At 33.0% G+C, this 20775-nt stretch overlaps 2 protein-coding genes across 2 annotated transcripts; both read right to left on the bottom strand.

Moving 5' to 3' along the window:
* Positions 1 to 4299: 4299 nt before the first annotated feature.
* On the bottom strand, positions 4300 to 8958 carry LOC105155991 (SNARE associated Golgi protein family). Its single transcript, XM_011071996.3, has 4 exons — positions 8432 to 8958; positions 5479 to 5749; positions 5235 to 5405; positions 4300 to 4737 (listed from the first exon to the last, which is right to left on the bottom strand). Exons 1-4 carry the CDS (start codon positions 8647 to 8649, stop codon positions 4609 to 4611), a joined length of 789 nt encoding a protein of 262 aa, XP_011070298.2. The 5' UTR covers positions 8650 to 8958; the 3' UTR covers positions 4300 to 4608.
* A 5607-nt stretch (positions 8959 to 14565) lies between these two features.
* On the bottom strand, positions 14566 to 19534 carry LOC105155992 (RNA-binding (RRM/RBD/RNP motifs) family protein). Its single transcript, XM_011071999.3, has 6 exons — positions 18579 to 19534; positions 18394 to 18452; positions 17714 to 17783; positions 17490 to 17615; positions 17269 to 17397; positions 14566 to 15299 (listed from the first exon to the last, which is right to left on the bottom strand). Exons 1-6 carry the CDS (start codon positions 19380 to 19382, stop codon positions 14838 to 14840), a joined length of 1650 nt encoding a protein of 549 aa, XP_011070301.1. The 5' UTR covers positions 19383 to 19534; the 3' UTR covers positions 14566 to 14837.
* Between the last annotated feature and the right edge of the window lie 1241 nt (positions 19535 to 20775).

Genomic DNA, 20775 nt, shown 5'->3' on the forward strand with positions numbered 1-20775 from the left:
TAGAATTTCGTAAGTTGAGATGGTAAGTTGACACAAAAAAAAATTTAGATACAAAGGTGTGAAAAAGGTCATACATAGTCTAGATGGCAAAATGTAATTAACCCGTAAAATTATAAGTACATCTTTTGATATTATAATTACAATTACATGCACACGCTCTATTTATAGGCAAAATTTTACAAATATACACTTGGATTAAATTACATTGACACCTCTACATAAATTTGTAGCCAAATTTCTCTAGTATGAACAAGTAACATTTTGTAAAAGCAAATCTACTTTGCTTGAACTTAAACCAAACAAGTATTCTACTAAAGTGAGGGAATAACATTTTTGGTACCACAATGTAGGAGTATTGCAAGTTTAGTATCATATAAAGGGGTTCAACTGCATAGTATATACTGCCTTTAACTTCGTAACGGAAAGAACACGTGAGGAGCAGATGGTTGTTAATTTTGAACTGCCGAGTAGTACAAAATATGTGAGAATTTTTTTTTTATACCATTCTATAGGACTATTTGCTTGGTTAGTACCGTACTTTTTTAGTTAACAAAAAATGATATTATATAAGTGAGCCGTTTCCATAGTGGATACCTCCATTAAGGTTTTAATGGAATTACCACGTGCACTTCAAATGAGAATCATCAAATGAAAGTTGAACGAAAATTCATATGGATAAAAAAAAATTATGTTAAAGTTAAAAAATATGTCTTTTCTACTTAGCTTTTTTTTTTAAAAAAATTTCATTTCTACTCAATCTATCTCTACTGCGTAGTTGGTAATAACGATTTATTGTCTCAACAAAATCAAGACAACATCCTTGATGACAACGTGCAGTGCACATTGATATTTCGGTAAAAAATTAACAAAATTATCTAATGTGCAAACAACCCCATTTATATGATATCATTTTTTGTCAACTAAAAAAGTGTCGTACTACCATTCAAAGTGTCATATAATATGGTACTAAGAATGCAATTCTCTCACAATGTTTTAGGCTAAGTGTAATTACACAAACAATTCCTATCTTTTTTAAAATCACTCGTATACCCCTTTGAGGAGTGTCAATGTAATTTACCTTAAGGAGTATGCTTCTAAAATTTTGTCCCAAGTATGAGGTGTAATAATTATAGCAATTATAATTTTAAAATAGTATCGATGTAATTTACCTTAAGAAGTATACCTATAAAATTTTATCCGAAACTAAATTTGTAATTACTACATATTTTTAAAGTGCTTGGCGTGTTTGTGTAATTAAAACTAACCTCTTAAGATATATATGTAATTTATCTTTTAAAAGAAATGGTGAGAAACATTAAGTGGTTTGTATCAAAATTAACATTTTAATAATTTGAATAAAAAGAAGTAATCTCTCTCTTCTAGTTTGTTGGAAGGTTTTGTATAATTTAAAAGGGTTAAATGCAATTTACTCCTATAGTATATAAATTGAGCAAATACCCCTCTATTAAGAAAAATCAGCAAATTAGTTTTCTGTGTTTTAAAAAATAAAACAAATTACCCTCTTTCAATGGTATAGATATAGGGTAATTTGCTTTATTTTTCAATATCTAATTAATCTCCAACTAAACGTAAGCATAGTGTTTGAATTTGTATTTTGAGTGTCTTGTTTTGGTGTTTTGGAGATAAAGAGAGAAAAATAAAAATGGATACGTGTGTATTGGAGATAAAGAGAGAAAAATAAAAATGAATACGTGTGTATTGGAGATAGATGGTATGTTAGCATTTGTGTTTTGAAATAATTTAAAATATATTAAAATAAGTGGTGCAGGTTTGATGCTGAAATTTGAGAAACAAAAATCATTGTTCATTATCAAATCATATTTTTTTTATATATATTGTTATACATAAATATGTATATATATAGTGTTGTATTTATGGGAGACAAAAAGCATTGTTCATTGTCAAATTATGTTTCTTTTATTTTATATATATAATTTATATAGAAAGTTGAAAAATAAAAAAACACACAGATAAAGTATAAAAAATACAAAAATAAATATTTGATATGTTTATCTTATCTCAAGAAATGCCCAGACATAAAACCAACCATTGTAAGGGTTCTTCCAAAACACGTTTTTCAATTGCTTGCAGCTAGTAAACCAAAGAAAGTTCAAACCATAATAAGACCATGTTTGTTTGCGGAGAATGAAATATGGTACTAGTAATAAAATTCCATGAATTTGTTTGCTTGAATCTTATTTCATTACAGATGTTCGATAGAACAAGGTATTTAATAGGAAAGTTAATCAAAATCCTTAAAAAAATTGTTTGATATACTACGTATGACAAAGGAATAGAAAAAATATATTTATACGATTAAATGTAATTTATCCATTATGATAAGAGAAATGAGAAAAAAAAAATCCAGTAAATTACACCCCTATATTTTTACAGATGAAGCAAAAAAAACATGACGCTTTGGTAAATAACACGCACTTTTTTTTATTTTTTATTTAAAATTTAAAATAACAATTAGGGTCTTATTTGAATTTATTTCCTTGGATCTTGATCTCAATCTAAAATTCAAATTTAACTAATAAATCGACGGTATAGATTTTATTTAATTCGAATCAAATGGTTTAGATTTTCATAAATACACAATTGCAATTATAAATATTATATATACGAGAACATATATATACATATATTTATAATATAATTACTATATATTAAGAAATGGTAGCTTTTGGTGTCTCTTATTTTGAATCTGCTTTTTTTTCCCCTCTACCCACTAACTTCCATATTTCCTCTGCTTCCTACAAGTAGTAAAAATTATTTTTTAAAGTAGTTGTTTATTTTTAGTATTTTTTTTCTCTTTCTCCTACTTCAAATATTTTTTTTCAAAATTATTTATTTTTTTATCATAATCATTTTCATATTATCATTTTCCTACAATAAAAATTTTTAGTAAATGATATTTAACTATTATAATTTTTTTGTGTACATACCACAACCAACTAGTGTATGTGTGTGTGTATATATATATATATATATAGAGAGAGAGAGAGGGAGGGAGGTGGGTACGACTGGGGCGGAAGGGAAAGGGGCGATGCCGCGACGACATGGCTGAGGGGAAGGGAAAGGGGAAGGGCGGCAATATGGGGACGGGGACAGATATGGGAGGGAGAGAGGGCAACAGCTTTGAAGGGGGTCAAGGTGGGGGCGTGATAGAGAGAGGAAAGGGTAGGGAAATGGGCGTAGGAGGGACGGGAACAAGGTGGCTGCGAACCTTGCGACACTAGGTTAGGGAGAGGGGGGCCTTGGCAGTCTAGCAAAGGCGGAGAAAAAGATGAAAAAGAACAATATTATTGAATCACATATTTATATATATATATATATATCTTAATATATTTAACATATAATTTTTATTAGTTAAAAATCATGCTCAAATACAAAAAGAATGTGCGTACCGCGAAGCTGGCCATGAGGGTGTTTTGGTTCATCTCCAAAAACATAAAGGGATATTTGTTAAATAATTCCTTCACAGGGTGCATATTTTCCTTATCACAGGGGAGAGTAAATTGCATTTATATATATATATATATATTATAAAAATATCCCATCTACATAAATTGGCATTCTTATTTAAATACACATCTATATACAAATATAACATATATTTATAATAATATATATTTTTGTTAATTTATGGAAATATATATTGGTAACAAGTATTTATATGTATTTTGTTAACAAATATATATTTATAATAATTTCGAAAAATAGTGCTATTGGCATATTCTGAAGGAAATGAAAATAAAATCCCATCATAATATCAATCTTGTATGCATATTCCCAATTTTTAGGATTTTTGTTTCCTTTCCCCTTTTTGAAACTATATAACCAGACGAACATATATGATACCTGATAATTACACTCCCAAAACAAATACCATTCCCAAGCAAACAAATAGGACCAAGAGTTTAATGTCAAAATTACTCCCACTTCATGTGTTTACTCAATCTTACATACTTCTGTCCGGGCCTCTCAAACTACTTAATCCTGTCACAGGAACCCACATTTCAAAAAGAACAACAATCACTGAGCAATCTTCGTAGAAATGCTTTGCCAATTTGCCAACACTCTCTTCTGAATCTCGCCTTAACCCCTTCTCTTCACACCCTACCTAGAACAATATACTTTGTTCACCAACTTTAAAAATCTTCGTCCAAGAATTCAAGTACTCAGACTGATACAACTGCTCTTCTCCTTGGTTCTTAGCATAACTTTTTAGAGTTGGCTTTAGAAAATGTTCACATGCCACTAACATGAATCATGTAACAAACAAAGTAATTTTGCTGATTGCATTCTGGAATATAGATTCAAATACGAGTTTGAATTAATCCTATCCTAAATTATACCATATTTAAACAATAATAGACTGTATTAACAATTTAAATCACACCGCAGTAGATACTATACACAATAATGCAGATGCTCAGACATCTCTCATGCTAAAGCATCCAAAGCTTTCAACTACGCTGTAATAGGCATCAAGAGATGCTAATCTATACTGAGATGAGAACCAACGAATTGACTGGAAGGAGAGAGATGGTATATTACAGTGCATTGGAGCCGATTTGAGTATCACGATTTGCTCTTGCTGCTCATCAACGTGGGAGTAACAGATACAACACCTATGAGAAACATAGTTGCTATAGACTGGAAGTCATAGAGATCACCAACTGACTGCAACTCACCAAGAGCTATTCCAGCCTACAAAAGACCACAGAGTTAGTAGGATAGGCACTGCCACTAGATCTGGATTCATCTCTTAGAAAATAATGTCGGATGATCATTTCTGCTTTTTGAGTATTTGCTCATTATTACAGTTACTATCAATAAGGTATCTCTTCTTACATTACACTTTTAAGCTATTTTCAAATATCAATCACCAACAAAATGTCCAAATTTGGTCTTTGAACTTGATCCCAATATGCCAAAGGGAGGAATAATTATGTATCCTGTGGTTGTTTCAGATCAAGAATCTCAAGGTCAAACATTTTGATTGAAGATGCCCCAAGATATTGTCAAGAACACTCCAAAATCTCCATTCCTTTTGAGACAAACCAATCATTTTACACCACCATCCAAAGAAAGAAAAGTCCTGGCACCAGAATGTCTCGGACATTCAAGTTACAGCTCTTTTACATGTAACAATAGACATTAACTAAGTACGTGGAGAAAAAAAAGTAGAGTTAGAGAATTGATACCCTGACAGTAACAAAAGCAGCAGGAATGAGGCCAATGAAGGTTGCCAGGAAGAAAGTATGGTATGGAACATCAACAATTGGTGATGCAACATTTATAAATGTATTTGGCAGTGTTGGAGTCACCCTCAAGAAAAGCATGTAGTTTAGCAGACGTTCACGTCTTTTGGCTACCTGCAAAAGGGAAAAACTATTTTAACAATAAGAAGGTGAAAAAACAACAGAACTCATAAGAGATGATAATCACCTGGGCCTGGAAGAAAACCAACTTGTCAGGCCACAGAGAGAAGACAAGTGGTCGACCAATTACTTTGGATAAGAAAAAACAGGAAGATGCACCTGCAGTAGCTGTAAATACAACAAGAGCTACACCTTTGAAGACCCCGAAAAGGGCTCCAGCGAGCAAGGACATAAAAACCGTTCCAGGAATCATAAAAGTCTGCATAAAAATGTAGACCAGACAGTATCCGACAAGAACCTGTACAGTGTAGTCACTTGTATAGCTCTCCAGGTTATCCCTTTAAAACACAAGCAAAATTGATTAAGTATGATGCAGACAAGTGGTAATATCAATCTTAATCTATATGATTTATGCAGAATAACAAATACTAGCAGTCAATTAGAAAGTCAACACAAATAAATGAAAGGTTAAATTCGTTTTGCCCCCTTGTACTATAGAGGTGGTATCAAAAACCTCTTTCTACTTTTAAAACCTTCAAAGACACCCCTAGTTTTGAAAATTCAACCAAAATTGAACAAATATCCTCATTAATTAATAAAATAATAAATGTTGTTTAAAATATAAGGGGTGTTTTTTATACCACCCTTATAGTACAAGGGGACAAACTGAATTTAACCTTAAACGAAAAACAAAGAAAACATGGTCGCCGGATATAGACAAAACAGGTCAAAAGACTAGAAGGTCGTGCGCAGGGAAACAAAGAACAACATCTAGAAGGGATGTGAAATGGGGAATACAAGATCAAAGTTAATCATATAATGGAATTATACTGGGGAAAATACATGTTTCATGATGATCTTCCTGACTAGATAAATGGTTTAGCTTTTACGTCTGTTTTGTTTTAAAACTTCGGTCGAAGGGTATTGAGGAAATTTTATAATTGCAAAATAATGTGTACTTGCGTTAGAGAGTTGGATTATCTTAGAGTCCTTTTCTTGTGAGGAACTGGTACTGAATTAATTACATAAGTCAAATGTTGGCTGTAGAAATCCCAACATTTCCTAGTTACTTTCCCAGTAAGGATGGGTTTATTTAATTCTGTAATCTCTTTCAATCTAAATAAGTCAATAAATTCAGTTATTTTGTAGGTTTGGAATACTTCAATGGTGTGACTACATCCACTTCTACAAGAGTTGGAAGACCTTAGAGAGACTATGTTTTACTTCAGATTTCGCAAGATTTGGAAGCTGTATCCTTTCCCCAAATATTGATATTCATCTTCCTTAAACATTTCTGGCCTTATTTTATTTTCCAGACAATCTTTAGATTTTACTCAAAGCTCTCCTGCTTCAGGACTTCAGAAACAAAGCAAAAGATTGTTGAGTTTTTCATAAACCCAATGCCCAAATCAGAAACAACTAAATGATTGACATTATACTCGAGACCGCATTAATGTGAAAAATGCCAGAGAAGTATGCCAAAGAACGAAGTTTCTGGCATGCAAAACAAGCTAAGAGTTATACCATAAGATACATGATCACAAGTATGAAAATCCCTCGCTTAAAGAAGAAATTCTCCTTGATGAAACTGTCCATGCTCATATGTTACGAGTGTTTTTTGCGCCAAGTTTCATACTTTTTGAGTTAATATAAGAAAGCTGAGTTTAGGATCCCTTTGACCTAGACTAGGCCTCAATCATTTTAGTATACATTAAATTCCATTATTTTCATTATTCCTTTCAGAAATAAAATTGGTCTGGCATAAGTTTTAAGCTCTTCTCCATTTAGTTTGAAGACAAATTGTTCAATTTTGTTGAAAGTTTTATTTGTTTCCACTCATCGGTATTATAAACCTGAGGAAACCATGTAAATTTCTCAAGGTGAAAAGCCAACAATAGCTTAAGAATTTGATCACTGCAATCCCAACAGTTATGAGGAAGCCAGTATATCTTCAGCACAGCTTCCCACTTTTTTCAATCCAAAAACAGGTAGTCTTCAGTAAATATATAGTTGATTGCCTACACCTGACATACATCAAGGTGCATTTACTAGATTCACCTAAAATGTACATTAATTTACTGGCCCAAGTTATTGCAAATCCAGGCAATTAAGATCTTAACTTTTCATCAAAGATACATGTCACCTGCCTCATACCAAGAAATAAATATCAAATTAAAATTTTCCAACTTGTTCACTAGCTCTACCGACCCAATCCAAGCTCAAGCCTTCAGGTTGAGTCACGAAGTTGCTCATGAGATGGGGAAAGGAGCATCTTAACACCCACTGAAAACAGATTTCTTAGTTCCTTTCGATCCTATCTCTGCTATTTGCCAGAAGTACTCGTAATCACAGAAAGAAATAGATGAAGCCCTGCTCTCCTCATTTTCATGATTCAAATGGCAATAATTATCACATCTCCCATAACCTGCCCTCTTATGAATGTATCATGTGGAGTCCAAGATCAACCATTGTTCAAAATATAGATTAAAACAAGCACTTGATTGTGTGTGAATTGATTGATTATAGGCTTAAAATTTCAAACACATAATAACAAATCTATGAAGATTATTTGGTAAGTTCATTTTTCAATTCAAAGTAATGAACATCTAGTTTGAGCTGCCTTCTAAGTACTATGATGAATTTTCAATACTGTTAATATTGAGACATTTGAAACTCTTCCTCAAATCCTTCTTTCACATCCATCTCTTTCTACCCAAACTTAGGGTAAAATGTTCAGCATTCCCAGAACCAATGCTATCAGCATCCTTAAAATTATACTTTCTTCCAGCAGAAAAAATCCGATTCCACAAATACAGTATTGTCCTAGATTTCTAGCGTTGTCCCAGATCTCAACATCCGGTCTTACCACAATAACAACCAGATACAAATACCTCATAGGCGCATAATGATGAGAAGAGAATAACTTTTAACAATGATGATCAAAAGAATACCATGAGAATTAATTCAAACAAAAAGTAGTAATGTTAGCAGCAGTAACAATTAGAAGAATAATAAAGCACCTGAGGATTTGAAGATCTTGTAGCGAACGGGGAAGCTTGAGGAAGCTGTAATCAGATGCAGGCATCGTCAGGTACAGCCCCACCAACCCCAACACAAACCCCAATACGACGCCGCTCGCCACCGTCACCTCCCACACGGTCAACGGAAACTTCCCTGGTTTCACCTTATTCTCCAATCCTCCATGTACTACACTCCCATTCCCGGCGTCCGCGTCCATCCTCTCAACAATCAATCAAAACAAAATTACGAGTCTCCAATTTTTCTTATCTGGGTTATCCCAAATCGTTGGCCTCCCTTCCTGATCAGGGTTGCAGCCAATTCATAAAAACAATACGTATAAATCATACAAAATATCAAATCCTGTGAATATCAATTCAATGCAGTCTTCCAAAAGAATACTAGAATCAGAATCAGAGTCAGAGGAACGAGAGTTGAGAAGATTTCTGCTCCTCCTTTGCTTTGGGGGCACTCCTCTCTCTCTCTCTCTCTCCCTGTCTTCAATTTTCAGATTAGGGTAAATGTGAGGTCGATTGTCTTTATAAGGAAGACGTTCAGAATATTCCTTCATTCCCTCATAAAATCCAAACAAGTTGAGGACAGTAAATAATCACGTCTCCTTTCATTTTTGGACTTATTATGGGACTCTTCCCATCAATCTAATTATATAAATTTTATACAATTTAAAAAATTACGTTTAGTATTTTTTATATTTATTTTTATTTAATAAATAAATATTTTTATTTACTGATATTATAAAATTAAAATAAATTAATTTTTTTATTATTATTAATTTATTGTATGTCAAATAAATTTTTTTCAAATAAATTATTATTATACGTCTTGACACGTACTAACATATGTGAGAAAGTTTTTCACAAAAAATATTTGTCTGTCTTGCAATAAGTCGGTAGTAAGTCAATCGAAAATAAATATTTTTTTGCTAATATGAATAAGTCCCGTGAATTTCGACTAACTAATTAATCTATTTGTTGCACGGAAACAACCGTCGCAAATAGTAGATGTCATTTTTCAAATCACATGGGGTCTATATGTAATTACATCAAATTTTAGGGAAGGTCGGTGTAATTATTCCTTTGTTTAATTTATTTATTTCAATTAAACTTTATTTAATATTTTAATTGTATTTTATTCCTTTAAGAATATTAATAAACAAAAAAATTATCTATATGAAAAAAATAAACAACACAAGCCTTAAACGTTATATATAATTTTTTAAAAAAGAAGCTGACTGCTAACAGGATTAGAAAATCACAGTCTTCTTTTTTTTATTTTTTTAATTAAAAATTGAATGAATTATACTGCATGCCCTTTATTTTATTTATTTTATTTTCTAGAGAAATCTTTTCCCATAATAATAATTATTATGGGGGGAAATTTGTAGTTTTTATTTAAAATAGGGCCTAAATTTATTTATTTCTATTAGCATCTGCTATAATTTTGTAATTTATTTTATGAAATAACTCATTGCACTAACTAATAGTAATAGTTAAATATTCATGAATTTATAGAGCATGTGGGGTGTAAAAAACATTCAATAACAAATTAATTTGATAAGTTGTTATAAGATATTATGAGACTGAACTACAATGTTTTTCTTGTTTAAGTAAAATTTTTTATAAGATATGATGCGTGTTCGAATTTAGACAATTTATTTCGAGTCTAAGTTGAATATGAAAAGGTCTGAATACACATGCTTAACGAGGTCGGTAATCTTGTAATGTGTCTTACAAAATAAGAAATCATTCGAATATCGAGCATACTTCGATTATAGTATTCAAATACTTAAATTAGCAAGATACTAGGAAAAAAAGAGCTAGAGGGCGTACGGAAGTATGGAGTGTCAAAATTTGTACTTCGAACGTATGGGCAGTATATATAGATATATCGGGTTGTATGATTCTAACATGAATTATCGTTTTGAGGACAATCAGGTAGTTCTCTTGAGTCCATACATACCTCTAAATTTGAGTCTGATCGGGGCCAAATCGATATATGGCCTGAATAAAATAATTTGCAGATTTTGGCCTATTTTAAAATTAGGGATAATTACACTCTCATCTCATAAGATTTGGTGTAATTACATATAGACTCTATGTTGTTTGAAAAATTACACCTAGTACTCTGAGGTTTGCTTCTGGCTAACAAATAAGTCTCTCCGTTAATTAAAATTCACCAAATTTTCTGATATTAACAACAAAAAAAAAATCTATATTTACCCGCGATTGACTTATTGCATGTTAAATAAATAGTTTTGTAACCAAATTACCCTCACACGTTAATGCTTGTGAGGAGGTTTATCTTCATTGTTATAAAGATAGTTTAGTCCAAAAAAATTGTTTGACCCGCCATAAGTCAGCAATAAGTCAATTGAGGGCAAATATCAATTTTCATTCATATTTTTTTTTGTTAATATCAGCAAACTAAGTAAATTTTGACCAATGCGAAACTTATTTATTAAATAAAAGCAAACCTCATAATTCAGGAATACTAGATATAATTCCCTAAATTATAGAGAATTTACGTATAATTACACTAAATTAAAGAGTATAATTATGACTTAAAATTATTATAAAGTGTTGGGCACAATTGTATAAATTTTTAAATGTTTTTTAATCTCATTTTGAAGGTAGAAGTGAGAGAAGTTTTGTTGATTTCTTGTGAGAAAAAGAGAAGCAATGCCTTACCCACTAATAAAAAGATCCCCAAAAGCAACTTTTGAACTACAAATATTATATACCATAATGTGGGACAAAAACAGCTACTCATCCACAATCATACAACTAACTGACAAAATGTGTTAAGAGTAGAGACCATATGGTTATGATGAAATATTAATAATTAATTATTTTAAATGTTTTGTACCTAAATTTTAATTAATAAGTGAAGAGATGCAATTATTTTTTGAATTTTTTTTAAAAAGATTCATTTATTTAAAAATTAAGGTAAATTACATGAACACTCCTGAGATTAAGCATAATAACACAAACACCCCATATTTTTTGTAAAATTATAGGTACACCTCCGACAGGTGTTAGTGCAATGTACTCAGGGGGTGTTCATGTAGAGTTTCGCCATTGAATAGATGATGCACCTGTAATTACAGCTATGACCTCAATGAATATACTCGATATTTTTCAAATGGAATCCGGGTGTTTGTATAATTAAATTTAATCTCTAGGGGTGTTAGTATAATTTACCCTAAAAATTATTAATAATTTTGGAGAGAAACTCTATGATTGATAATTGCACGATTAATGAATAAATTAACAGAAATTAAATATAAAACGTTGTATAGGATTACACAATTTTCTACATACATTTCAGCCCCCTTTACTTCGAGGATCATACTAAATGAATGATAAGATTATCCTTTAATAAATGAATTATAAGAAAGCCATGTATAATTAGTCAGATGTTTACTTATATGTATTATCGAGACATGATAAATTCTATCAAGTGTTTACTTTGATGTATCCACATGCTTTTAGTAGAATAATTACCTTTGAGCCCTTGTTTATAAAATTTAATAGACAACAAAATATTTTTATTTTTTTATTCTTATTCTTGTTATTATCATTATATTATTATTTTTCAGTCAAATTTGAGGGTACAATGGTAATTTACATTTGGTGCATCATTGAGACTAATTTTATACCACCTTCCACAGTGATATTAGTTATTCAGGTATAACAGTAATTAATACAGAATTTTAATTCTATACTGATGCCCATACAATAAAATAAATATTTTATATTAATATTTTTATATAAACTTATATATCAAAGTAAAGGGGTTTCGAAATCAGAAGAGTTTGAAGAAATTGAAGAATGAAAAGAAGAGGTGGAAAGGAGTGAATTAGGTACCACAAAAATTCCCCGCCATTGGCGGAACCACGAGTTGCACGTGACCCCATATGCAATGACTAATCATTGAAGGCACGTGTTCTCGACACGTCGCCGCCTGCTTCAATTGACATTTTGCATACTTCATGTGTGAAGTTGATCGTATTCACTCCCTTCAAGGGTAAGGCGTGACAAATATCGTCGTAGGTTTTTGGTAAGTGGGTGAGTAATATTCAGAGAGTCATTGAAATAAAAATATTGGAGCCTGGGCCGGGTACAAATTCAATAGAATCCAATAATACCCGATATCTAATTTTTGTAAATTTAGGTCTCGTTTACTTTGAGAATCGTATTAAATAAATAGTAGAATTGTATTTTATTAAATGAATAATAAAAGAATCTTGTATGATTAGTCTTATATGTTCTATCAAGTGTTTACTTTCATATATCCGCATGTCTTTGGTAGGAAAATTATTTTTGAGCCATTGTTTACAAAATTTAATAGACAATAAAATATTATTATTGTTATTTTTTATTTTTTATTTGAGAGGAAAGTTGAACTATTTCATTGATCAAAACCAGAAACAAGTGTCCGCCAATAGAGGGGGAAAACAAGGACCCTCTAACACAGAACTAGTTGCTTTCCTGGCCAAACAGTGGGCAACTTTGTTAGCAGTTCTGGGAACAAGCGAAAAGGTGCAACAGTCGAAATCAGAAAACTAAACATTTGATATCACGCGTGACAGCGCCAGTAGTAGAACAATCAGTCTGGGGCGAAGACAATTTGAGATGGATATTGGCACAATCCCCTTTGAGGACTATCCTCATCCACCCGAACCGTTGAGCAAGGAGAACAGTCTCCCTAGCAGCAAAAGCCTCTACCATTTCTGGCTCAGGCACCCATCTCTTGCGAATAGATTTCCACCACATGCACGCTCCAACTGAGTCGTGCAATAATGCGACCCCCAATCTCTGAGGAAGTGGTGAACATGGCACCATCGTAATTAACTTAATTTCGCCGTCCCCAGGCGGAGAGCAGCGAACAGGGGAAACCTTTGGTGCAATCTTGGTTGATGTCGCAAAGACCAAACGGAACGTGAGGAGGTAATTAAGCACGAAGGAAAGAAAACTCACCTGCCGGAAGAAAGATTCGTTCCATGAGACTGCGGTTTCTATTCCAACAAATAGGCCAACAGATGGTGATGATACTCTCAAAGTCCTCTTTGGAGAAGCTCTTCGCTAAGTGCTCAAGCCAGCCACACGAATCGAATGAGAATTCAAACATAAGCGCCCAACGAAGATGCGAACAACTCCATACTTGGCGGGCAAACGGCACTGGCCCTTATGAAAACCGTGAGTAGAGCAAGGAAAAGGCCCGGGAGGAGTCCATACAATCTTAGGAAGGATACACACAATCCTCCTCAAAAATGGATGATTCGCCTGGTCGCTAAGGGACCTATGGGAGGAGGCTCGCATAGGGCAAGAAAGCCTCAAGTATGGGACATACAGAAAGCCGTGTCAAACGAAATATTAGATGTGGAGATGCCCGAATCATCCAGTTTGGATCCACCCAAAAAATCGAATTGACAGTACCTCACAGTAATTCTTTGGCCACCCTAGTCAATTATGAAGTAAGTTGGATCTTTATAGATTCTGATAGCTTAGACAATATTTTGTTTGAAGAAGCCTACAATCAAATGCATCTAGAAGATACCCTTAGAATTAGTAGATATCTCTTTATACAGCTTTGCAGGGGGAGGTGGATGGTTGATTTTGGATAACGTCCTTGTAGCGCATGAAGGTTGATCACTTTCCTAAAACTAAGAAAAAAAGGGCGCAAACGGTACATTGCTCTTAAGCTTTAATATATTATAAAATTAATATTGTCAAAATGAAAAATTAAAAACATTTATAAAGGTATTAATATTTTCACATACTGCATAGGCAATGAGAATGTTATTTCTTGATATCACTTTGTATAGACTAAATAGGTAAAAGAAGATTAAATGTAGTAAGAATCACTATTCGAAGACTCAAAATCAACTCAAAGTCTGCTAGTCTGAAATCCTTGGGACAAATTCCTTCAGCTACCTTTTGGATAAAAAGCCTTCAGATTTGGGAGAAGAATTCCAAGAAATAATTTCAAACAAGTACATATAAAAAGAAATTAAAATTCATCAATATTCAACAAACCATATTTCAATATAAAATTTAAGGATTTAAAATCCTTTCTAATATGAAATTATCCAAACATATTAAAAAAAATACTATTAAAGATTTGAAATTCCTATATTCAAATGCATCAAACCAAACACAATGTTATATCACCAAACAAGAGATTTGAAAATGTGAATTGGAAATCAAAGGAATTTAGGAATCCATTCAGTTTAAATCCTTAACTAAATCCAAATTCACAGTTCCTTACACTGCGTGAGATATGGAGGATGAGTAGGCAAATGAAATGCAGCTCCAACTTCATGTGGAATTAAACCATTTTCTCCTCAACTATGGCCCAAGCAGAACACCTTATACCATCCAGATCCTACCTGGATTTTCTTGCTTTCTTCTTTTGTCCAGCATTATCAGGGGTTCGATTACCAAGCTTTCGCTTTGTTCCAGCTAGTTTTGAAGCATTAGCAGCCTGAAGGGCTTTTTCCTTTCTAGCAGCTACTGCTGGCCTTTTCTTGTGCCCAGACTTCTGCTCCATGGCAGGTTGAGATTTTGATTTTGCAGGCAACGTAATCCTTGTATGAACCTTCTTCTGGGTACCAGACTTGCTAGCTCGCAAGCCCTGGTATGACAAGTTTGCCTTGGCTTTCACCTTATTAGCATCATCCGGAGTTCTGGAACCAACAGCAGATTTCTTAGCGGATAAGCTATTAGTGTCTGGTTGTAAAGAGTTCTTCCTCTTTGAAGAAGTGTCATTTGGTTTGGCATGACTTAGCCTAAGCTCACGATCCCGAAGCTTCAAGTTGGGTTTCTTAACCACAAAATTCGCAGCATCCTTAATGAGCACAAGAAGTAAATAAAATTAATCATTTTGCTTAAAACATAAACATTCAAGACCTTGACATAAAAAGCAAACCACAAATACCCATGGAATTGAAGTCTTTAGTAAAAGATAAAACCACGCAGGACGAAGCATAAGATCACGGATCTCAGATTACAAAGGGTTTGGAAATGCGATGTGGAGCATATATTTTATAAAAGCAACCATTAGAAAGTAAATAAGAAAAACCATAAGATCAATCATTTTAACATTTCGTACTAAACAGCAGTTTCCCAGATTAGAAGAAGACATAGATCATAGAAAATCATACAGCAAGGCCAATTATCCGTGAAAAGTACTTCCTTGGAATAGATGACCACATAGTTCACATAAATCCATATAGCACTGAGGACAAAAGGATCATCTGTTTAACTTAGTAATTAAAGATATTCAGCGCAAACAGGTGAAAAAATTTACAAAAAAATCAATGTGATGATGCAATCACCATATACAGTTAATCTTAATTCATGAGAGATTACTGGAAGCACCACTTAGCAACAGCACTAATCCACCCAACCAAAGACACAAACCCTCAAAAAGTGAACAAAAAGAACATACAAACAATCATGCAAGAAGGATAAAAGTAGGCAAAAGAAAGAAACTGATAAATAAGAACTTGATAGAGGAGGGCCGAGGGGGCGTTCGAAGAGAGAGCATATGCCACTTCGAATTGAAGCTTGAACTTCTATTATCCTTTTACCTTTTCTCACCAGAAAAACAGAAAAAGTACTACATTTACATGCTTTTCGGTTTCCGAATGATACAAAAACTTGATTGTGGCTTTGCAAGAGTTTCTACCTGTTCCATATCCTCATTGGAGTACCACTCCAGGCCTTACCCACCCATCTCCTAGGTGGACTCCATTTTAGCTCAATTCTCAATCTAAACTCACAGACATTATGAAAATTTTATGTGGTGTCAAATTGATATATTTCCAATGAGAATACGTATAAACAAACATGTTTTTACTATAACTTTCAAAAACTGCACTAAAAATGATTCAGGTAAAGCTGTGCATTATTAAGCACTTCAAATGCATTAAAGTGCAGCTAAAACCTGCGAACCACCCCTCACCCCCATCCCAGGGAAAAATATAGGATGGACAAAATACAGAGAGAATATAAATTCCCTACTCGGAATCCAGACACAAAATGTACTTGCAGTAGCATATCATCCAAGATCTACCTATATTCTTGAGTGATTGGTCAAAAAACCATCAATCCATGACACAATATAACTCTGAATCACACCATTTTTAGTGCCCCCCAAAATGTTGTCTCATTCGAGTTTCACTCCTCTACACCTGACAATGGATCAAAGCAATTAAGCAAACACTGGCCATAATTAGTCCCACTCCACAATTTTCAAGATGTTAACTAGAATTTTATTTAATTCAGAATCTCGGGATCTTTTTTTTATTTAAGACAATATATCCACATAAAACCCTTAAGAAATTGATTATTTTGCACGTCCGCATAATTTTCTTAAGCCATAGACTAGAAATTGCCCAAAGATGGTAAAGCGCTTAAATAAGGCAATGAACTGACAAATTATACATGACATTCATTCCATTGGAAACATACGATGTATACCCAAAATCCATCAACATAGTTTATATGATGACACAAAAATTATGCAAATTACCACAAAATGACGGATTCAGAACAAATAACACCAATTTGCAATTTTCCTTACCAAACACAGAATAGGTGGTCAATCAAGCTAGTTCAAAGAATTCACCAAGGGTTTTTAGGTTCCAAAATAAAAATACAAAAAGAAATGGTATTCAATCTAGTTTTACATACAGAAACCATTCCACATAATACTGTGACTAGAATAGATCAGAGAAAAGAAAGTAGCTTTGAGTTAGATAGGGAAGATTGTTAGTAAAAGACACCAACCAATGCAATTATACTACTCATACCTTGGTTTTGAACAAGACATATGCAATGCCCTTTCCCAAGCTCGATCCAGGATCTCTGATAACCCGAACAGCTTCAATACTAGTCTCAAGATTTTTTATACCAGTAAAGAGCTTATAAAGCTCTTCGTCCTAGAAAGGTTGAAAAGTGGAACATGGTTATAGAGGTAGAGAAAGACTCATGAAAAAGAGAACCAACTAACTTTCAAGATCAGAAATCATACCTTGACATCAAATGGAAGGTTTCCCACAAAAACAGTCCTCTTATTGTCATACAAGGGAGAATTATCCCCCTTCAATTTCTTGCGTGGTGGGCATGCCCTGTCAACACGGATATGATTTCGACCAACCTGTACTCATGGACATTACAAATCACCCCCTTTTACCTGTATAATAAGTACATTCTATCTTGAAAGGAAGTAGAAAGAATGTTAACATGGAAACATACCAAAGCCATATTATGGGTCAATGATGCTTGAGCAGACTCCTCTGTTTTGAAAACAACATAAGCATGAACGCTGCAAAAAGAACAGCCAACTTTATGTATATGCGTTTTGCAATAATACAACTAAAAGCACTGCTAGACCTCATATAGATGGTCATGTAACATTGAATGGGGAAAGAGAAATCTGATATCTTCAAGTTCTTGTACTAAAATTTGGCCAAACACAAACAGAAAAGAACTGAAATATACAAAACCAAGCAAGCATGGATGCATTGACCATTAAGATTAGCAGGAAAGCTGGACCTTATCATTGAGCAAGCTGAGTAGACTAATTTTCCAGTTTAAAAATATTCATTAGTGAGTGTACTAATCTAGACAGCATATTACTCCACTTGATTTTGATAGAAACTACTCCACGAAGGCCTAATTATCAGGGTGTAGTCCGAACTGTACTATCAGAAACCACAAAAAGAAAATATTTCATGTCGAAATCAGCATTTTCTTTGTTCTTCATTTTTCTTTTTTTATTTTCTTTTATCTTTTTTCCGGGATGGAGAGACCCTGTATCGTTATCTTTCTAAAACTTACGGAGAAAATTGCAGCTGCAATCTAGTTTACCACATGATATCCACCAAAGTGACAAACTCAACCAAGTACATAGAGAACTCCAATAGAAAACAAACCTGTCTCCATTTTCATTGATCCGCTTCTTGATTACAGCACCTTTCCTCGGCATTTTGCCCTGTAAATGGAAATTACCACCATTCAAATTCCTTTCGTGGCGTCAATCCAATTTCAGAAACATCCTCATTAAGTTATATGATACAACAATCACAAGTAAGAAAGAGGAAAAGGATAGCTAACTCACATCAATAATAGGAACTGAACGAATCCTTACAGACTCAACTTCACCAAACTTAGCAAACTCCTTTACAATTTCCTTTTTCTTCAACTTCAGTGGCAAATTCCCAACAAATACAGTCCTTAATAGCTTACTTTCATCATCAAAACCTTCCTTTGGTACCATAGTATCCTCCGGATTCTCCATTTTCTTCCTCTTCTCGCCCAACACACCACTTTCCCCCTTATTTTCCTTCATCTCATCCATCACTCCATATCGCCTCGCCTCATATTCTGCCTCCACCTCATCCCTCTTCCTCTTCTTCTTTTTCTTCTTTTCATTTTTACCACTAAACTCACCACTTTCAACTTTTCTAGGAAAATCTCCAATATCTTTTCCCTGGGTTTCTTTTGATTCAAAATGAATAGTATTAACGTTCTTCTCATCCCCTTGCAATTCAGCCGCCCTCAATTTCTTACTCTTCTCCTCAACAAATTCAGTATCAAGACCGGAGTTTCCTTCCTTCACCTCATCTTTCTTTCTTTTATTCTTCTGCTGGATCTCAGAAAATCCCGAATCTCCCAAAATACCCTTATTCTCAGCATCTTTTCCGGCGAACCCTAATCCCGATTCATGGTTTGGCTGCCGGGTTTCAATGGGCTTCCTGCGGAATGGATTATTCTCAGAGAAAAGAGAATTAGAAGCTGAATTTTGTTCTGAAATTTCACCAAACAGTGTCTTGAAAACCGTGGAGGAATTTTCACCCTCATTAGATTTGGAAGGACCACTTGTGCCCCCGTCTTTCACAGGGTTTTTGGCTTTCTTCGCCATTAACAAGAATGAAGTGCGTTTAGGACTATGAGGTAAAATCTTCGGTGGGAAGACTCGAGAAATTGTGGAGGACTTCGGAGTAAACCTAGCTACGGTTTCAACATTAAGGTAACGCCGTAAGGATGGGTCTCAGTGATCGTCATAAAAATAAATAAATAACTTTCAAAAAGAAAAATTGGAGTTTGTAAAGTGCAAAATCGCAAGTTTGGATACTATAAGTAGGTACCAAAAAAAGTTATATGGCAAAATGTAGCATTATGTTTGGTTTGTTTTTAATTTGTTTTGGGGTGGTTTGTAGACATAGAGAGAGAAAAACAAAAATAAATAAGTACAAATTAGAGATAGTGTATATGTTTGGATTTGTTATTGGAGATAATATAAGATAAGTATGATATGTTTAATGTTGGTTAGTGGAAGATAAAAAGTACTGTTGATTGTCAAATCATGTCTCTTTTATTTATATTTATATATATATGTATTGAATATGTATATAATTTATTTAGTTATGAGTGGATTAAAATAAATTATATTTTCTAATTATATATGCACAGTTGGGCTATAGATATACACAAAATCAACCAAAACACTTAAAAACAAGTTTGAAAACTACAAAATAAAATGACCCAAACATGCAAAAAAAAAATTTCCATCTTTGAGATGGGCCAAAAATAAAAACAAACATAATTAAAATTTTATAAAATCGATATAATAATTAACACGAAAAAAAAAATAGATGTCAAAATATTAAGACGATCATAATTTGAATGGCAAAATGTAATATACCGTAATTTTTAATATATGTCAAATTTAATAATTCTTATATTTATGCCAATAACTTGAATGACCTAATTAATAATTGTTTTTATCATATTTATTGCAATTTTATTAGTAACTGCATTAATAAAACTATAACATGTAATTAAAAACAAAAAATAAAAGATCATTTCAATGATTTAAATATTTTATAATAGTGTAAACAATGTTTATCCATGGTTAGTTGTGTGCCCCCATCTTTTTTACTTTTTCTTTGTTTTGAAAAATGGACGTGTGGTGATGGTTTAGGAGTAGCATTTTGTCATTCGAATTATGTCTGTTTTTATATTTTATCATTGAAACTTCTTTTTTGGTCAATTTGTCATCTCAATTTTATAAAAATTTCACTTTGCCATATACGATCATTTTTTTTTTGTTGATTTTTTTATTGGAGAAACATGACATTCTATGCGAAAAATATAAATCACATAACTCTTAATATATCACATGTGCATTGCATGTGATATTGTTGTGATAAAAATTTGATTGAAAAATAATTATAAATGGAAAATTACGAATTTTCGTAAAATTGAGATGGTAAGTTGACCAAAAAAAAAAAGTTTAAATGCCAAAGTGTAAA

The sequence above is a fragment of the Sesamum indicum genome, linkage group LG2 (assembly GCF_026168435.1).
Source record: "Sesamum indicum cultivar Baizhima isolate 11 linkage group LG2, ASM2616843v1, whole genome shotgun sequence".
NCBI classification, from domain to species: domain Eukaryota; kingdom Viridiplantae; phylum Streptophyta; class Magnoliopsida; order Lamiales; family Pedaliaceae; genus Sesamum; species Sesamum indicum.